Source organism: Mesoplodon bidens (assembly GCF_964165515.1).
Source record: "Mesoplodon bidens genome assembly, chromosome: 4".
NCBI classification, from domain to species: domain Eukaryota; kingdom Metazoa; phylum Chordata; class Mammalia; order Artiodactyla; family Ziphiidae; genus Mesoplodon; species Mesoplodon bidens.
In genome coordinates this window covers 126,265,907-126,286,420 of record NC_138160.1, presented here as the reverse complement: position 1 = coordinate 126,286,420, position 20,514 = coordinate 126,265,907, and the positions used below count along the sequence as shown (strand labels likewise).

Genomic DNA, 20,514 nt, shown 5'->3' with positions numbered 1-20,514 from the left:
CATGTATTTATCATTTATTAAGTGCTTTTTCCCCCTTATCTCATGCAATCCTGAAAACCACTCAATTAGGTAGTTGGCTTTCCAACTAGGTCTTCCCATTTTATTGATGAGGAAACTTCGAGAGATCAGGAAATTGGCCTAAGATCACACAAGCCTTTCAGTGGTGGAACCAAAATTCATACTGACTCAGAACCACATTCTTAACCCCACTCTATGGTGCTACCTTAAATTCTACCTTCTTTTATCTTCTTGCACCTCTGGGGTCATGAGACATTTGTCCAAATTGGAGTTCACTTAAGTCCAGGGTTAAGTCCTCCTCCACACCTGTTTCCAGTGGGGCATGAGGGTCAGGTTATGGCAGATGGGAAGCACAGCCAGTTGGTGCCCTGGTCTGCATGGGGTTGGACTCGGGAGCCCTGCCTGGTTCAGGAAGCTTTCCTGCTTTCCCCTCGGAGCAGCCTTGCTTCCAGGAATGTCAGGAGCAGCTCCACACTGCTGTACTTTCAGAGCCAACTTGCCAGGGAGGTGCCCACCATGCCCAGCACCCAAGGCTATTTGAGTTGAATTAGCAAAAAATACCAATGAGGGCTTCTTCTTCAGGTGGATTTGAATGCCACTTTCTCATTGTATATCCCACGCTGGCCTCCCCAGCTTCTTGAATAAATCCTAAGCAAGATTCCGCTGAGGTTTTGACTTGATGGGGCTTTGTAAAACTCATGGAATCAGAAGCTCCTTAAAGAATTTTTCAGTCTAGTCTCCCCTTACCCCTTACAGATGAGGAAACTGAAACCAAGTCCCAATTTGAGACTGACTGAATTAGGGCTTCTTCAACTGTCTGGTTTACTGTAGGACACTGAAATTTACAAAGTGAGTAGGAATTTTTTTTCCAGTTACAAAAAAGAAAAACCCCCAAACCAAAAAAACCCCACGATGGTTGTAGAAATATTTACCAAAAAAAAAAAAAGGACAATAAAAATAGGCTACAGTGAAATCATTCAGTGATAGTCATTGTAAAGTTTGAGTATACCCATCAAAAATTTTTTCTTCCTACGATATATGCTGTTTATTAAAATAGTATGGCATATTGTTCATGCTATTTTATGTCCTGCTTTTCATTCCATAATATATTATGACATCTTTCCATGTTTTAAATATTCTTTCATAACATAATTTTATTCTTTTTTTAAATTGAAGTATAGTTGATTTACAATGTTGTGTTAATTTTTGCTGTACAGCAAAGTGGTTCAGTTATATATATATATATATATATACATTATTTTTTATATTCTTTTCTATTATGGTTTATCACAGGATATTGAATATAGATCCCTGTGCTATACAATAGGACCTTTCTGTTTATACATCCTACATATAATAATTTGCATCTGCTAATCCCAAACTCATAATCCACCCCTCCCCCACTCCCTCTCTTCTTGGCAAACACAAGTCTGTTCTCTATGTCTGTGAGTCTGTTTCTGTTTTGTAGATAGGTTCATTTGTGTCATATTTTAGATTCCATATATAAGTGATATCATATGGTATTTGTCTTTCTCTTTCTGACTTATTTCACAAAGTATGATAATCTCTGAGTCCATCCATGTTCCTGCAGATGGCATTATTTCATTCTTTTTTGTATGGCTGATTAGTATTCCATGGTATATATATATATACCACATATTCTTTATCCATTCATCTGTCGATGGACATTTAGGTTGTTTCCATATCTTGTGAATAGTGCTGCAATGAACATTGGGGTGCATGTATCTTCTTGAATTACAGTTTTATCTAGGTATATGCCCAGGAGTGGGATTGCTGGGTCATATGGCAACTCTGTTTTTACATATCATAATTTTAAATACCTACATATTATCCCAGTGCTTCAATTAATTCCATTTTGTTTGAGTTTTTTTGGTTGTTTCCGAGATCTTGGTACTAACAGCAAAAATGAAATGGTGGGTGTGTTTTCAGTTACTGTTTTTTAGCTGAAGTTAAATTAAAAGCTACCCCAGGATGAGAAGTTGAGTAACTTGCCCACTGTTGCTCATCTTGTGAGTATCAGACTCTGATTTGAGTCCTAGTATCTTTAATCTTAGTCTTATATTCTTGTCATCACTCCACTTGCTCCAGCAGTGTTGCCATTTTCCAGGGAAAACTCTGCTTTCCATCTTTGTTTTCTCCTGCTCTCCAATGAGCACATTTGTTCCTTCACCACCACCCTTGCTCACCTCCCTGTCTTGCTGAGGCTGTTGACATTTGTGGAGGTACACAGTGTCTTGGGACCAAAAGCTGCACAGCTGGAGAGGAAATATGCCCATTCCTTTTTCCCCTCCCTCGCCTTAATGGCTTAACCTGTAAGCTTGGGAGCTGGTTTTAATTTCACATTTTCTGTGTGTATGTGCGTTTGTTTTTAAATTTTTTTCCCCTTAATTCTTTCAAGGAGACCTTTATTTGAAATCATACACTCTTTCCCTCCAAGCCAATCTGTGCCCCATATCTTGATGAGATTACTTTGTTTGGGGATATTGATACATTCAGAATGGGGTTTCTGGTTTATCCAACTAAGTTGGTTTAAATTATGGCCTTACAGAGAGAAAGGGCTTTAAACAACCTAAAACATTTTAAACCAATTGAATGTAATCCTCTGCTTCTAGAAAAAGTCATCCTAGGTTTATTCCATAAAGAAGGCATGTTTTTGTTTTGTTTTGTTGTGCTTTGATTCCAGTTATTTCATTGCATGCTCTATCTCAGATTCCTTGCTGTGAGAATCCAACTTAGCTTTGCTCAGTTAAGGGCAGGAAGAGAAATAAGCGATGCATTATTGCAACCCTCTCATTTTAATGATTAAGAAAAAATGGGCCAAAGAGGGAAGATAATTTGCCAAAGGTCACACAGCAGAATAGTTTTTTAAAACATGAGGCAAAGGACTCATTTCCCTTGCTGTGGCTCAGTGCTTTTCTCACAATTTTTTCCCCCCATGGGGAAAATGTGAGGGGGGCGGGTGTTATGGGCAGATTTGTGTCCATTCAAAATTCATGTGTTGAAGTTTTAACCCCCTAGTACCTCAAAATGTGACTGTATTTGGAAATAGGGTCTTTAAAGGGGTAATTAAGTTAAGTAAGGTCATTAAGAGTGGGCCCCGATCCAGTACGACTGGTATCTTATGAGAAGAAATTAGGACACAGACACACACAGAAGAGAGACCATGTGAGGACCCAGGGAGGAGGAGGTGGCCATCTGCAAGCCAAGGACAGTGGCCTCAGAAGGAACCAACCCTACTGACACCTTGACGTTGGAGATCTAGCCTCCAGAACTGTGAGAAAATTAATTTCTGTTGTTTAGGACAACCAGTCTGGGACATTTTGTTGTGGCAGCTGCAAACTAATATGGGGGATGGGAAGTTAAGAACAAAGACATTTAAAATTCAAAACTTCAAACTGGGGAAGTTCTCAATGAATAGAAAAGGGAAACCCAGGTAATTAGTATTTCTAAGAAATAATGCCATGCTAAAGCCCATACTAACTTGATTTTCAATCATATTTTTATATATGGCATCTCATTTCATGCTTATAACATGCCTAAAGTATAGTTATTATTAGTTCCACTTTACAGATGAGGAAACTGAGGCTCAGAAATTTAACTTATCTAAAGTTTCGTATTTATTAGCTAAGTGGTGGTGTTAGGTCCAAATCCATCTCCTTGTCTGACTTTAAAACCCTCACCTACTACACCGAAGTTAACCCAAGCGGTTTAGTAACCATTGTTATCAAGTTGCTTAAAGTTAGGAAGAGAAAAAATATACTTTGAAGTCTCAATCACCTGGAATCCACTTAATCGATTGAACAGGAAATATTTGGCCCTTGATTTTAGGGTAAAAATGGAGATCAGGGAAATTTTAAAAGATATCAAGGTATTTGAGGTCTACTGCAGAGTCTTCCCAGTGGCTTATACCTTCACACGTCAAAGTGGACAGCTACACATAATGAAGAGTGAATGTTCATAGTGATGGGCCCCAGGCCCCAAAGAAATCTGACCCATCAGAGGAGAATCAGTTACGTGTGCTGGGTCACATTTGCTAAAGCAGGAAACCAGACCCGTATATCTGTAACTAGAGGGGAGGTGGAAACTGTGCCAGAGTTTTACAATTACTTATTTTAGAAGTGTTTTCAACAATAAGACCTGATAAATATGTAATCAATCAAAAAAAATCAAATGAACTTGAGCTGCTGGTAAAACCACTTGTTACGATATGGGAAACAGAAGGTGCTTGAAATATTGAATGTGGATGGCTCTCTTGCAGCTGTGCCCTCCCTGTTTTAAGGTTGTGTGGTCTATCATTTCTAAAACATATGGGTTAAACTTACTTGGACTTTATCAGTGAGAAGACACAATCAAGTTAAGAGGTGGCCGGGCTTTGTTTCCAGCAGGTATTGGGGGTTAAGGCCCATCTCAGCTATATAGCAGCTGTGTAACTTAGTGGGCCCTACCTTTAAAAGAGAATTTTAATCCAGCCACTTCTCACCATTTTTCATCCCTGCCACCACCCTAGCTGAGCCTCCGTCACCTTACTGCAGGAACCCTCCACAGGTCTCAGTGCTTCCACTTTGCCAACCATCAGGTGATTTCTCCATGCATAAGCAGAGTGATCCTTTTAAAATGTAAATCAGATCAAGTCACTCCCCAGCTCAAAAATCTGTTGCACTTGGAATAAAACCCAGACCATGGTGCTCAAGGTTCCACGTGGCCTGGCCCTGACTATCTCCACTGCCCCCAGTGTCTTGGCATCAGCTGTCCTCCCTTCTCACTCTCCCTTGGACCTGAAGTGTTTATCTGCAGCTCAGAGCTCCTGTCCTTGCTGCACCCTTGGAGTGGGGAGCAGTCTTTTCTAGGAGGCTTTACTTGTGGAGTTCAGTTTGGCTGATAGCTTCCTAGATATGCCCTCTTTGAAGACCTGATCAGAAGCAGTCCCAGACCTTCTTCCAAGCCTCCATCCCCTCACCTCTTTCTGTTTTAAATTTTTTTAATTAAAAAAATTTTTTATTTTGGCTATGTCAGTCTTAGTTGTGGCATGCGGGATCTTTAATTGTGGCATGCGGACTTCTTAGTTGTGGCATGCACGCGGGATCTAGTTCCCTGACCAGGGATCGAACCCGGGCCCCCTGCATTGGGATTGCAGAGCAGAGTCTTACCCACTGGACCACCAGGGAAGTCCCTCACCTTCTTTCTAAATGTCACTTATCACCGTTGAAATTACAGTACTTATTTATTAGCTGACTTATTCTTTGCTGTTTGAACTCCTACAGTTGCAATGGCAGGAAATTAATTTTGTTCACTCGTGTATCCCTAGTACTGTGAAAAGGAGGCATTTATAAACGTTAAATGAAGGAACGAATGGATAAATAAATAAATGAATGAAAAGGCATGTTGTTCCTTTACTTTAAACTAATGTGCTTTCCTTTAGTAAGTGGTTTAGGGAGAACGGGTGTCAAGGAAACAGGGTTATCGGAAGACAACTAAACTATCTGCCCCATGGTCTAACCTCAAGTCCATGAAATGATCCATGAAAGATGAAAAGACTTGGGATAACAGACACAAGTCATAACACATAGATGAAAACCTGCTGCATCTGAGATGACTTGAAGAGACTTGCAAAGGCCCTAACTCCTTTGCTATTTCTTTTAGACACAATTTAATACATGTCACAATACACATTCTGGTATGCAGAAAACACCTGCAACTGTAAACTTCAGTTGCCTTAGCACTTTTGGAAACATTTCTGAGCAGAGACACGTCATAAAAGAACAGACTGTTTTGGAACTATTCCAAAGAAGATTATTCTCCTGGTGTTAGAATCACAGAAAGTGAACCAGTGATCATTGGGAAGAGAAGCGGGTAACTCATGGCTTTGCAGGTAGGGATGAAGTCTGCGGGCCCTTAGCCACAGGGAATCAAGTCCTGTAATGTCAGCATAGCATTTGCAAATAGAAAGCAGTCTTGAATATATCCCGGGAAGTGCCTATTGGGTGAAGCCTTAGATCTTCATTGAAGATGAAGAAACCTTTTGTCACAGCAGGGTTAACTGCCCGCTAGTCTCATTTTTGCGTTCTGGTAATTTTCAAATCGTGCCTCAATTATGTTTATTTCAAGGGTTCATTTCATTCCAAGTCTGCCTGATCTCCTGAAGTCCTTGTTCTCAGAGCATCTGCAGTTTTCTCTGTCAGTATAACTTGGAGAAGTTTGGGGCCTAAGAGTCAAAAATAGTCAGTGCTTAACCACCGATCTATCAAACGAAAGCAGAGCTGTGGGTTTGCAGGTACCAGAAGGCTGTGACCCAGAGAGTCAGTCATCACCACTGTCTGCTTCTTGTGTCAAGAAAGGGCCAGAAAAAAAGAGAGAATGCCCCACCTCCTCTGCTTCCCATACTCCTTAGGAAGTATGTTTGGGTTCTTATAGGAAGGTAGTTAAGGCCTATATGTAAACTAAAAAGAGGTGAAAAGTCAAGCTACTTTTCAAAGATAGCAGTGAGAGTAGGTAGGCGTCCAGGTGAAAGATATTGACATGAGAAGATTTGAGTCCAACTTTGAAAGAAACGTGCATTTCTTGAGCACTACCATGCACCAGAATTTGGGCTTGACTCCTGACCTCAGTCCTTTGGAGCAGATATCATTGTCCTCATTTTACAGCCAGGACTGTGACTGTAAAGCCCTTCTCTTTTTCACCATTCCACTGAGCTGCCCTGGCAGATTCACTACTTAGATCTTTTAGCTGCAAAGTGACTGACGAGGCAGGCCCCTTTGCTGTCCTGTACAGACCCAATCTCTGATGTCTGGACTCCTTGGCAGAGCAAACCGAGAGCATCTGTGCTCTTTGAAACAGTCCCTCCCTCCCATGCTCTCTCTCCAAGGGCCCTTTCTGTGGCCACGTGGTGTGAGCTGCAACACGGCAGCCGTACATTGTTGATGCATCCACCACGGGCCAGTTTTAGGAAGTTGAAGAAGCCAGTGGTTGTGTGCTTGCAACCGCAGTCCCCAGGCAGCCCTGGCCAATTGAAAAGTATAAGGTCAGACTTGGAGAAAAATCCCTGTGGCCTTCACAAATAGATGGGGAGCAATTGCCTGTCATTTGAAGGTGCCACTCACACATTCCAAGGCCCAAGCCCGCATTGCTCCTCTGGGGATTGCATTTTGGCTGGCTTTCAGATTTAGTGAAAGAGTTTTTTGTTTCTGAGAAGCAATAGTGGGAATTCACTGGGCTTTCCTGTCATTCCAAAGGCCCAGTCAAAGCCAGCTGCCAGGCACACATGATCAAAGTGGAGAAAGAGCTGCTTCTAAAAGAGGGAAGAGGGTCCCATTCAGTGGACAGCAGCCCCGAGAGGCAAAGTGCCTTGCTTGGGTTCGCAGAGCTGGGACCAGAATCCAGGTCCTGACTACCATTCCAGGTGTCCGTACTACCCTTCATTGCCTTTCAGTTGGTATAGCCATCTCAGTGTAGAGTTAACTCCATCAGCTTCTGACCAGTCTGTTAAATCTCAAGTCCCCATTCCAGCCTATTTGTTGTGTGGCTAACCAGCACCTCAAAATTATTCTTCATACTCTCGCACCCCAACTTTGTGACTCGTTTCTCTTCTGCATTTTTATTCATCGGTTCTTCCTGGCCAACCTGCCTTGAAATGTCATTTACCTTTGGCACTTCACTTCCTATCTATCTATCTACCTATCTATCTATCTATCTATCAAAGTATAGTTGATTTACAGTGTTGTGTTTCAGGTGTACAGCAAACTGATTCATATATACACACACACACACACACACACACATATATTCTTTTTCAGATTCTTTTCTATTATAGTTTATTACAAGATATTGAATATAGTTCCCTGGGCTGTACAGTAGGACCTTGTTGTTTATCTATTTTATATATAGTAGTTTGTATCTGCTAATCCCAAACTCCAAACTTATCCCTCCCCCACCCCTATCCCCTTTGGTAACCATAAGTTTGTCTTTTATGTCTGTGAGTCTGTTTCTGTTTTGTAAATAAGTTCACTTGTATCATTTTTTAGATTTCCCATATGAGTGGTGTCATATGGTATTTGTCTTCCTCTGTCTGACTTACTTCACGTAGTATGATAATCTCTAGGTCCATCCATGTTGCTGCAAATGGCATTATTTCATTCTTTTTTCATGGCTGAGTAATATTCCATTGTGTATGTATACCACATCTTCTTTATCCATTCCTCTGTCGATGGACACTTAGGTTGCTTCCACGCCTTGGCTGCTGTAAATAGTGGCACGTCACTTTCTCTTCCCCTTCAGTTGCTAATTAGATTCCAGCTTTCCTCTGCAGTGTGCCATACATGTTCTAATCCATACTCTTGCTGTCATCTGGACCATAGCAAACTCCTTATTCTTTTTTCCTTTTTATAATTTTCTATATTAAATCCTTTTTAAAAGTTACAAAGTGGTATATGCATTGTGCAACTAGTGAAATAATGTATGCAAATAGAGGAGAAAGAGAAAAGAAAAAAGTTCCTTATACCTCCTCCCTTTGCATCCTTTTCCCCTACCATACCTAATGTTGACAAATTTGGTATACATCCCTCCAGACCTTTCTCCTGCTCACACAGAAACATAATAATAGTACTTGTTTGTTTGCTTTTGCAAGAACAGTATGCACATTGCCACTTACTTATTTTAGATATTTCTTCAGTTCAAGATATAGATTTAACCTGTTTAAAAAGGAGCTGCACCATAATCCACAGTGTGGCTGTATTGCAGTTTATTAAACTGTGTCCCATGGTTGGATGTTCAGGGACTAGGCTGGATGTTTTCTGTTTGCCTCTTCAGCTGCCCTCGCCAAGGTTTTCTGTCCAGCTCCACACCCTGGACCTGTCTGGGCTGCACCAACAGGTCCTTTGCCCTTGGGCACCTGGTTGGATTTAGTTGATGTGGCACCACTAGGGGACTGGAGGGAGGCTGGACCACGAAGTCAGGGTGTTTTCCCTCTGATTCCTTGCTGCTGGGTTGCTGTGGAGTGGCAACGTGCCTCTGCTGGAGGTCACAGCAGGTGCCCTCTCCGTACAGCTGCCCTCTTCAGCTCCGGTAATCACTCCTCTGGCCTCCTTGGGCCTGGGGATGATATTTCTCCCTGCTGTTGGTGTGCTCTGGATGCTGCCCATCCATTTAATTTCCCTAAACCCTGCCCACGCTTTGTTAATCCCTTTGTTAAATGCACGTTAATGATCCAATTTGAGTATTCCATCTGTTTCCTGGCATCCTGAGTGATATAGGTTGTTGCTTTTTCTTCCTTTTCCCACCCCCCACCGCTTGCTATTACAATCTAACTAGTTCCTTCCTTTATCTCCAGGGTGGCCACTCTGTCAGCTTTTTTTTTTTTTTTTTTTTAACTCTGCGATTGTATTTCACTCATTTTCTCAAAATCCTTCCACAGCTCCCCAGGACCTATGGGATAAAGGTCAAACCCCATAGCCAGCCACTGCTTGCATCCCCTTCTTCCAGAATCCAAAGCATCAGGGACCCCACCCATTTCCACAATTTTCCCCTGAAATGCATTTCTTGCCTTGATACATTTGGTTTTCCCAGTGACTGGTTATGTGACACCAGACCCTGCACTAACCCCCCTAAGCTGCCATGTCTTCATCAACCCAATGGGGAGAAAACAGCAGATAATTCATTTCGTTGAGGATTAATTGAACAAAATGTACATAAAGCTTCTAAGAGTTTCTGACATGTAAGAAGTTTTCAGTAAATGCTAGTTACGAATTATTGTTCCCCCACTTGCCTTGGGTCATACCTGTGTGTCCAGATTAGCCATTTTCCCAAGACCCACCTCGGCTGGCCTCTGTGGACCCTTCTTTGATTTCTACCAGAGGATTTTTCTCCCATTTCTCTCTCTCTCTCTTAATTAATAGACTTTGCTCTTCAGATCACTTTTTTTTTTTAACATCTTTATTGGAGTATAACTGCTTTGCAATGGTGTGTTAGTTTCTGCTGTATAACAGATCACTTTCAGGTTTACAGAAAAATTGAGCAGGAAGTAGTAAGAGTGCCCATGTACTCCCTCCTACTCCCCCCCACCCCAAGTTTCCCCTTTTATTAACATATTGCATTGGTGTGGTAAACATTTGTTACAGTTGATGAACCAGCATTGATATGTTATTAATGAAAGCCCATAGTTTTACATTAAGGTTCACTCTTTTTGGGGGGTACCTTTCTATGGGTTTTGACAAGTGCATAATGCCTTGTATCCACCATTAAAGCATCTTATGCAATAGTTTCACTGCCCTGAAAACCCTCAGTGCTCTGTCTGTTCACCTATTCACCCCTCCCTCCCACCCCCTCCCTCCCCAAACCACTGGCAACCACTGATCATTTCACTGCCTCTTTGGTTTTACCCTCTCTCTTTTTACTTCACATTATTATTTGTGGTCATGGCTTCATTTTTCTGACTGTTTTGTCCTTGCCTTCCCGTACACCTAACATAACATCTTCACAGCCAGTAGTCACACAAGTGTACGTTTCAGGAATGAATTATTAAACCTGTTTATCCCGAGAATCAAGACCTGGTTGAAATTTCAGGCCCTCCTTCCTGATGAAGTAGGCGTTTGGCTTTTACACAGGCTGTTGAGCTAATGGGACACAGGATCCCGTTTGAACATAGCTGGACCCCCGTTTCCTAGTGTGCATATGGGACAGAGAGCGTTCACCCATAACACATGGATTTGAGGCCTAAAAGGAACAATGCAAAACAAAACAAAAAACCCCCAAATAACAAACACAACACAAAACTCTCTTATAAACCCAGACCAAAGGTGGCCATGAATTAGATCTCTAAAGCACTGACTTTTCTTCAGTCTATATTCTACTTTATATTCTGTCCTGAGCAACACATTTCTCAGGCACTTTATATGTAGTAGTAGTAGCTACCTTACATTTCTACTGCAATTTGGATTTGCCTTTAATTGTACATGTACATAATCAGAGCAATAAAGTAGAGGTGGTAGTACAATCGTGAAATTAGTAGTAGTGGTAATATTTGTAATGCCTGCCACCCATGGAGCTTTTTCTAAGTGCCCCGACCCTGCATCATGATATTTAATTCTCACAGTAGCCAGGGAGGTAGGCATTAGTATCTGTACTTTACAGATACGTAAACGGGCCTTTTTAGAGAGCTCCACCTTCACTCAGCTGAAGAAGCTGAGGCCCAGAGCTGGATCAAGCCACTTGCCTAAAATCACACAATGAGTTAGTAGCAGAGATGCCAATGCAGCTCTGGCTTCCAAACTCCCTTGGTCGCTGCCTAAATTCTGAATGGCTTTGCAAACTGTGATTAGGGCTGGTTTCCATCCAGACAGCAACCTTTCCATTTTTCCTTCCCCAAAGCCCAGCTAAAGATGGACCACATGTTTTTTCTTGTACCCAGATTTGTCACATCCTATTTTATGATAAGGCATGCTTGTTCTCACACTAGATTTACCCACCCTGCCCCTCTCTCTCCTTCTCCCTAACCTTCTGAAGCGGTGATCCTTCATTCCAATAATCTCCTCCGTGTGCCGTGCTGCCCCAGTACCTGGGACGTCCTTGTGACTGCTTTGGACACTGCTCAAGCCCATGTTGGTCCATGTCGGTCCATGTTTCAAGAGCAGGGATGGTAGCCCTGCTGTTAACGTTAGATCATTTTAGGTGGTTCTGGAAGAGGGCATTCAATAACACTGAACCACAAAGAGAGAAATTTTGTCCCCTTTCTAATTATTTTTCTAACCTTCTGAGCAGGTCAAGGAAAAAGTCTTAGGATAGTGCTACTTTGTCTTGAACACCACCCCTCCACTCCCCGCCCCACCCTGACACTGGGTAATCTTCCTTTTAACAAAGGTAACAGATCTGAGTTCATCCTTCAGGACCCTTTTGAGGGCAGAGAATGGAGCCAAAGTTTCATGAGGTTTTTATTGTATTCATTCCTAGGTTTACTGTCTATTTTTGGTAAGTGATACTGGCTTAGAATTTATGGGAGTGAGACAGTGTTTACTTTTTTTTTTTTTTTTTTTTGCGGTACGCGGGCCCCTCCCGCTGCGGAGCACAGGCTCCAGACGCGCAGGCTCAGCGGCCATGGCTCACGGGCCCAGCCGCTCCGCGGCATGTGGGATCCTCCCGGACCCGGGCACGAACCCATGTCCCCTGCATCGGCAGGCGGACCCCCAACCACTGCGCCACCAGGGAAGCCCAACAGTGTTTACTTTTAAAATATATTTATTTCAGGATAATATTAAGTAAATAACAGTACAGTTTGTACCAGGATCTGTCCAGTATCATGAAAATAGCACAATAGGGACCGAGGTTTGGGCTTCACAGGCCCAGGTGACCTTCCTGCTTGAGGTTGGAATGGCTTTGTGGCTCCTCTGTCCATCGCTGCGTCATCCCTCCCCTCCCCCGGCTCCCTGTCTGGTTATCCACTCGTGCTTATCCGTGTCTGGAACCCTGTTAAAGACTGGGAGAGTGTTATCAGGGGCTGGGATTAAGATGCCATCCATTTCCCCACTCCAGTCTGACCCAGGGCAGGGCACATGACTTGTCTAGCCCTTCGATAATTACATCTTCAAAATGGTGAACATGAAGTTCTGGGGGCAAGAATGCGCACAGCTGGCTTTGATGTTCTAGTTCAGAAGAGGGAGCCGCCACCCTGCCCTGGTTAATCCTGCCCCTGGCTACTGCTTCCTCTGCATTACTGCTTTCCTACCTTGTGGTCTGTCCTTTCAGGGCCAAACCAAACACATGAAAGAGACAACAGTGTTTGCCAATCATTATGCATTCTGCTCGGTGGGCTGTGCTTTGAAGGGAGTGCCCCCCCCCACTCTCCTCCCCCCCCACCCCCACCATCAGCCTCCATGGTGCACACTTGGTCATAAGTATGTTTGGGTGGTGAGAGAAAGGAGGGATGTTTTTGAGATTCATCTGTAGCAGTTCAGAGGTTGGTAATAGCCAGCCCTGTACAACTATGCCCGGTTTCAGTAAAGACTCAGAGCCAGGAAACTGCATTGCCCTTCAAGAAGTCTTATTTCCTCCCTGACCTTACTTGTTCTCTCCGTCGCCATGGCATGCTTGTCACTGAGGGGCCTGGAAACAGATCCATGCCTTGGGCAGGGAGGGTGAGTTTGGGGGCAGGTTTGAGACCTTGCCACCCACTCCGCATTCCTGCTGGAGGAGAGCAAGTAGATTGTTATCTGCTCATGGAGCCTTATTTCCAGCGGAAGAGTGACCTGGAGGGGCCGTGGGAACTTGTCCTGTGGGAGTGGGTTTAAAAGAAGAAGTCTTGGCTGACCTTGGCAGCTGGTGGCAGGAGCTGAGAACAGTTGCTGGGGGTTGGCTGGGGACTGGCGCCTCTGGAATTCCCTTTATGGCAAGGTCTGTTAGATTTTGATTAACAAAGTGTTAGTTCAGTTCTTCTAGAATATTTGTCAGAGGGCCATTGTACAGTGGCCAGTTATGATTGAAAGGAAGAATAATTATGATAGTAGCTCACATGTACTAAGCATCTATAAATTGCCAAGCAGAGTTCAACCCTTTACATACAGGAACCCCCATAATCCTAACCAGCACCCTGAGAGAAAGATATCATTGTCCCCCGTTTCACAGATGAAGTAACTGAAGCCCAGAGAGGTGAAGTCCCTCTCCCAAACACAGGTAGTGTTCGTTGCACAATTCAAACTCATGCCTGTGCATCTCACCCATGGTTGCATATTTAACAGCAGAGGTGGGATGGAGAACTCTGGTCTCCTGAAAGCCTATTCAGTACCTTTTCCTAAATACCATGTTGAGGCAACCAGGACTATCTTAGAAAGCCTTTTCTCTGTCTTCTTTAAATGATGATGCTTTGGGGAAGAAAAGCTACAAGATTTCATCTGTGTAGTCTATCCATCCTGTTGTATTCTTAAGCATGGGAGTGTTTTTAGGGAGTCAAATCTAATTACCCAGATGGGGAATTTATTTTAAATAACCACCTGCGCCTTCATCTGGACTTTGAAAGGATCTTTTTTTTTTTTTTTTTTTTTTTTTTGCTGTAGGCGGGCCTCTCACTGTTGTGGCCTCTCCCCTTGCGGAGCACAGGCTCCGGACGCACAGGCTCAGCGGCCATGGCTCACAGGCCCAGCCGCTCTGCGGCATGTGGGATCTTCCCAGACCGGGGCACGAACCCGTGTCCCCTGCATCGGCAGGCGGACTCTCAACCACTGCGCCACCAGGGAAGCCCCTGAAAGGATCTTGAGTCCCCACTGAGGGTCAGAGTCTGTGCATTGTGATTTGAACACAGGTACTAAAAGATTTTACTGTGGAAGACTCCTTCTTCAGTTTATATTCTCTTTTTCTCTTCCTAGGATTATAGTTTTTATTCTGAGCTGCTGGCATGTCTGCAGAGTGGAGGACAGATGTGTCCTAAGTACTGTTCTGGGGCTGATTTTACTGACTGGGAAGAAATCCACGGAGGGCTCTGGGTTCTCTGGGAGGCATATTCTCATTAACTCAGACAGACGTGGTAATTTAAGTTCTTTACGTTGAAGACTAGGTGAGGAAAACTAAAATGGGAACCAGCATCTCCAACCAGCTTAAGTTCAAGATCCTGTCCTTGCATTTTCTATTCTAGTTTGAATCACAGCCATTCTTAACAGCATCCCTTGTTATAAGTTTATTTCCTCCCCCCTTCCCTCTCTTGCTCCCCTTGTCCCCTCTGTACCTCTGTCTTTTCTCACTCCCTTCCTTCCTTCTTTTCTTTGTTTCTCTCTGTCTCTTTTCTCTCCCATTTTCTCACAAACTCTTGATTTTTTATACTTGATTTTTCTAATCATTGTCATATCCTAGTGAAGGAAAAAGGGTTGGACTTCATCAAACTCCAAGGGCCTCTGCTATCCTGGATTGTCAATTAGATCCCTTTATAAACTGCATTAACACATTCAGGCCGTAAGGGGCAGGTCTAATCCACTGATTTTATAAGTAGTGGCTTACAAGTGATTGGATTACTGAAGTTTCCTACCGCAGAGGAAGTCAGCCGTTCCTGCTCTGGAACTGTCAGATGCAGTGTCAAACAGAGAGGACAGCCCCGTCGGAAAGAGCCTCTTGGCATATGGTTTAGGCACTATTGGTGCAGTGGCCTCAGGTGGAAAGCAGTTTGGTGCCAAGAGATGGGAGACCTGGATTTACTTCCAACTGGAACTAATCAATGCTGTCACTTGGAGAAAGTCATCTGTCTCTCTGTGTAGATCTCCTCATTGGGAAAATGAGAACAATAATCCCTCCCCAGTATGCTTCTTAATTTAAGGCATTTTATAAAAATTTAAAGTACTGTAAATAATGAGTGGAATAAATATAACTAATATTTATAGGTGTTTACTGTGTTAGATATTTTATATATACATGTACACACGCACACACACACACAGACACACACCTTTCCCCCTTCATCCACCTCATTTAATCCTGAAAGCCACCCTGAGAGGTGAGTTAGGTGTTTTATCCACTCTGAGCTAATAAAAAACTTGAGGTGCTGAGAGGTTAAGTCCTAACTCAAGACCACACACCTGGTTAAGTGGTCGGCCCGATTCTCCTAGTAGTGGGAGAACCCAGTGGAGCCCAAGCTTGGCAGCTGGCACACCTGGCACCCAGCTGGGCCGCAAGACCAGGCTGCACTCAGCCCTGGTGGCCGTGCAGGGCCCAAAGCAGCCAGAGTCCTTGGCCTGGTGTTGCAGGCTCTGAAGAGCTTCATCTTGGGTTCCAGATACCCTCCGGACTATCCCTGTGTGCTCTACAAGTACCAGCATCCTTTATACCTATTAATGCATGAGAAACATTGGTCGGCTCCCATCTAGACCACTTTACCTCCTCGGGTGTCAGCTCTCAGGTTCCTGACCGCCTCAGCGACTGAGAACAGAGAGCAAAGAGCCCCTCAGAGCCACACTCACCTTTCTAACACCATCGAGGGTAACTTTTAACCAGAGCTGTCAGAGTTGTTCATCTTGTTGGCTTTGGGCCCCAGAATGTGTTACGGTCTAAGGCTGGTCCATGACTTCACAGACAAGCATGTTCCCTAACCAGGGAGGTCTGGTTTTATGTGGCCTGGGAGTGGTCAGTCGTTGTGCATCATTCTTCAATGCCAAGTCCAAGACTTGCCTTTCAGATGCTTCTGTGTCTGATGACTGTTTGCCTGGGTTGTCCTTTGTAGTGGACCCCACATGCATGGAAAGAGTTAAAATTAATAAAGCAGTTTTATTAACCACTTTAATAAAAGTTCAGGGGACAAGCTGAAGACCCCCAGGAACAGCATGTGCTTGAGCTCTGTGAGTTGTGGTTTTGATATCTCTGCTCTACATGATAAAGACAAATAATAATATTAATACTATAGTGCATAGAGCAGGGGTCTTGTTACTCCCATCTCTGAAACTTACACCAGGCCTACAGTTCATCTTTGTGCTCTGTTTAGGTTCCTGATGATTGAGTCAAGCTTATTTCACTAGCATTTGAACAGTTTTGAATGATACCATCTCAATGAGGTTAATTCCACTTGGGTCACCTCTTACTACACCCGTGATGTACAAGGGGCCTGAGATAGCTTTTTCCCTTTTGTTGATATTTGATGCTTATTGAAGGAAGTGATGATCCCCAGTGGCTCAGGACTGGATGCCCCCAGACAGGAGGATGGTCATATTTCATGGCTGGGCTCAGTTCAGGCAGTAACTGGCCCCTTTCCCTAACCCAGCTTACTTCAGCTCTTTGCTAGAAAGATAAAGAGCATCAGAAAAGCACTGAGCTGTGAGAGGGAACTCCTATAGTTACCAAGATTATTAGTAGTATGAAGCTCCTGCTGGAGAAGCTTTTGTTGCCTTCACAGACACACAAACTGCCTGGGGCAGTGGTTCCTGGTGCTGGTCTGTGACTTGGTGTGGGCTGGCTGATGGCTGCCTAAGAGCCATTTATAGAGCTTATAAAATACATAGTTGTTGGCCTAGAGCAGGGCCTGGGAATCTGTATTTTTCTAATGTGCACCCTAGTTTGAGAAGCACAGTCCTAGGACTGCCTCCTATAATTTTGCAGTTACTGTTCAAGTGGTAGATTACAGTAGCCTTCAATTAAAATTTTTTTCCTTGGAAGTCCAATATTCCGACCACTTCCTATAACTTTCTGACTCAGATGGCCTTTTTATCATTCTGATATATAATACAACCTCCTGTGTCCCACCCTTCAGCCATTCATTTGACCAATATTTAACAGCTATGGAAGATGGGAATAAGGTAAAAAGATCAAAAGACACATAGTTCTAAGACTACAGGAGTCTTTGGTCTAGTCAGGAGACCGATGAACAGTAAACCAACCCTTGTAGAACAATTCATTGTTTCAGCTACAGTGGGAGCAGGTAGAATTTGCTGGAAAGTCAGGTAGTGCATCCTAGGGGAAAAACCCTTTGATTGAGGCTTGACAATGGAGAGGATGGTTGTCAGTGGTAGGTGAACATAGGAGAAGGCGGAGAGAACATCTTTGCAAAGGCTTAGTGGCCAGAGAGCCTGATAGGCGGCTAGAACTACATGTCTCTTAGTTTTGCCACCATATAAAATATGAGGCAACATGTGATAGAACCTAACAGAGTGGATGTACTGATAGAGGCCAGCTCCTGAGGGGCTTGGAGATCACGTGTGGTAGTAGTTTGTATTTGACCTCATTAGCACATCTTCTTTGCCATATATGTAGGTTTTGTCTCCACACCTCATTGATCTGTATCTTTAAAAAATCCTTCCCCCTGACCATACAGTATGATGAAATTTCTTATTCTTACCCAATACCTTGGAAGCAGGAGAGAGTAAGTGGTAATTGGCTGTATCCCCGGAGGAGCCCTAGCTTCAATTCTCATTTTCTGGCCCTGTTCACAGTCTTTGATTTCGGAAGCCAGAAGTCAGCCTGTCTGTGGGGCTTCCTTCCCCCTTTAAACCTATGTTCTTTTTTGAAAGCCCTACCTCACCAGCATCATCTCATGCCATTTCCCTCCTTGATCCCTAAGCTTCCTCCACACTGATCTTTTTCAGGTTTTCAAAGAAACAAAACTTCTTCCTACCCCAGGGCCTTTGCACACACTGTTCCCTCTGCCTGCAGTTCTCCATCTAAATTGATCTTCCCTGAAAAGGCCTTTTCCAGCCTCTATTTAAACAAGCCCCACTCCCTTGTATTTTGTGACACTTGATACAATTTTACATTGTTTTACTTATTTTGATGACTTTATTTCTTTATTGCTAGACTTCCCCTTAAGTTCCATCCAGGCAGTGACCTTGATGGTGTGGCTCACTCACAATTGCATCCTCCCCACCTATTTAACAGTAAATATTAGATACTTATTTGCTGAGTGAGTGGATGTGTGAATAATGCATGGATGGATGGGTGGAGAGTTGAAGTCTGTATGTTGAATTCTTAACAAACTGCAGCCCACCATTGTTCTTCAGGTTGCAGTTCCACTCATCCAGGCTCCTAGGGATTCTCTTCTCCCCCGTGAACCCAACAAAGCTATGTCCATCCTTCATGGCTGTGGTCTAAGCTCCATTCATTTAATGAAATCTGTGATCTCTAAAGCTGACAAGTGATTTGTGTCTCTCCTGACTTATAAATAAAATATATGTTTATATTTTGTTAATAACCTCGGAGTGTATGTGCCTTGTTTCCAGTTGGATCACTTATCCAAACTTCATTTAAGTTATAATTTTTAAAAAGACGTTTCTCATAAGAAAGGAAATTTTTTTCACAAGAAAAGCAATAAAGAAATATGTTTCAGAGAATGTGAGAAATACTGAGTATAGTGAAGCAAATATGAATCCTGCATAATTTCTCCACCTTGAGTTATACATTCCACAACTTTGTGTGCATGTGTGCACATGTATAAGTATCCTGAATTTTAAACATAACATGATCCCCCTGTCATATAAAGACTTTTAAAGGCCATTTCATTGTATGCCTGACCCTAAGTTCTGTTTTTGGGAATCACTATTGAGTGCCAACAGAATACCAGACAGAGTGCTAGGCACTGAGGTAGATGTTATCCCACTTTACATTATATAGTGCTTTCTGGAAAAAGACAATATAAAGAGTAGCTACATTTCTGAGTGGCTATGATAGGTTGCAGAAATAAGAGGGGAAACTCCAGAATAATTTGAATAGGGTCAAACGAGAGAGACTGGATACCTAACAGAAAGACTGAGTGCACTGAGCACACAGATGTCTTAAGAAAATGGTTTCTGCTAAACCTCTAAAACAATGAATTGGGAGAACCTCGGCAGACCTCTCTTCTCTGAAATCCTGTGAGAATGACTCCTGTTTTCCTTCTTTTCTAGAGTGACCGTCTTCTGATCAAGGGAGGCAGAATCGTCAATGATGATCAATCCTTTTATGCTGATATTTACATGGAAGACGGCTTAATAAAGTAGGTATATAGTAGTACCCTTTGCTTTGTCTTTTGAACTTTCTTCGTTAGAGGCTCAGAAGGAAACTTGCTTCTTTTTTGCTTACTAGCCCATTGCTTCTGTGTGTTTCATTTCTCCTCCTTAAAAATGAGTTTTTATTTTAGCCCTTCAGTCTGGGTGCACATAATCCCTTAAAAATGGGAGCTAGCCTTAGTTCACTTGGATTACATGAATAAAATGAAAAATCTGAATTCAGTCACCCAAATGATGCTAAGGGCCCCTTTGGGCAAGCTGCATTGATGGGCACTCTATGTGTCTTGGAGAACTGGGAGATGTCACCACTGTCCTTAAGGTCACTGGAAAACGTCCACAAATTACAGCACCCTAAAAATATAAGGCCTAGTGTAATAGGTACCAAAGGAGTTCAAATGAAGATAAGTAATTTAGAAGTGCACAGGGAGGAGAAATCCCTTCAGAGGAAGGTTTTGAGATGGAGAGGGCATTTAAACTGAACCTTGACTTAGGTAGGACTTGGATAGGCAGAGCACAGATAGGACATACGTTTCAGGCAAGATTTCCAAATAGATACTTTAGGGATATATAATTACTTTACAAAATGGTTTGCTATTGGATGCCTGTAAGTAGCACAGCCAGGTAACCTTTATGTGTAGCTTCATAGTGACCTTTAAAAAAGGATTTGATTTACACATAGCCTTCATCACATAAAGCAGGGTACTTCCCCACATTGATAAGATATTGTATAAAACTGGTATATCCAACCCATCATATGAGCCATCCCTGGCCTCATTCAGTTTTATTTTTATCTTATTCAGCTTCATTGGCTAGCTTAAGATTCTGGTTATAGATTGCTTACTTATCTTTGGAAACTTGGCTTAGATACAACTTTCTGTAGGCCAACATTCCTTACCAGCCCCTAAATCTAGGCTAGCTTTCCCTTTGATGAGCTTTTAAAAACCCTGTGCTTTTATCAATCATAGCAATTCTGACACTGTTGGCCCTCTTAGAGCAAGGACCATATCTTATTCTTCTCCGTATCTGCAGCACTTAACCCAGTACTTAA

General features: G+C 43.0%; 1 protein-coding gene across 2 annotated transcripts in view; it reads left to right on the top strand.

Moving 5' to 3' along the window:
- The window catches only part of DPYSL3 (dihydropyrimidinase like 3), a 114,925-nt gene that overhangs the window by 57,393 nt on the left and 37,018 nt on the right, over nucleotides 1–20,514 (top strand). For both annotated transcript variants that reach the window (XM_081233590.1, XM_081233591.1), the window contains exon 2: nucleotides 19,365–19,453. In XM_081233590.1, the coding sequence (XP_081089716.1) occupies nucleotides 19,365–19,453 (89 nt within the window). The remainder of the gene's footprint in view (nucleotides 1–19,364; nucleotides 19,454–20,514) is intronic.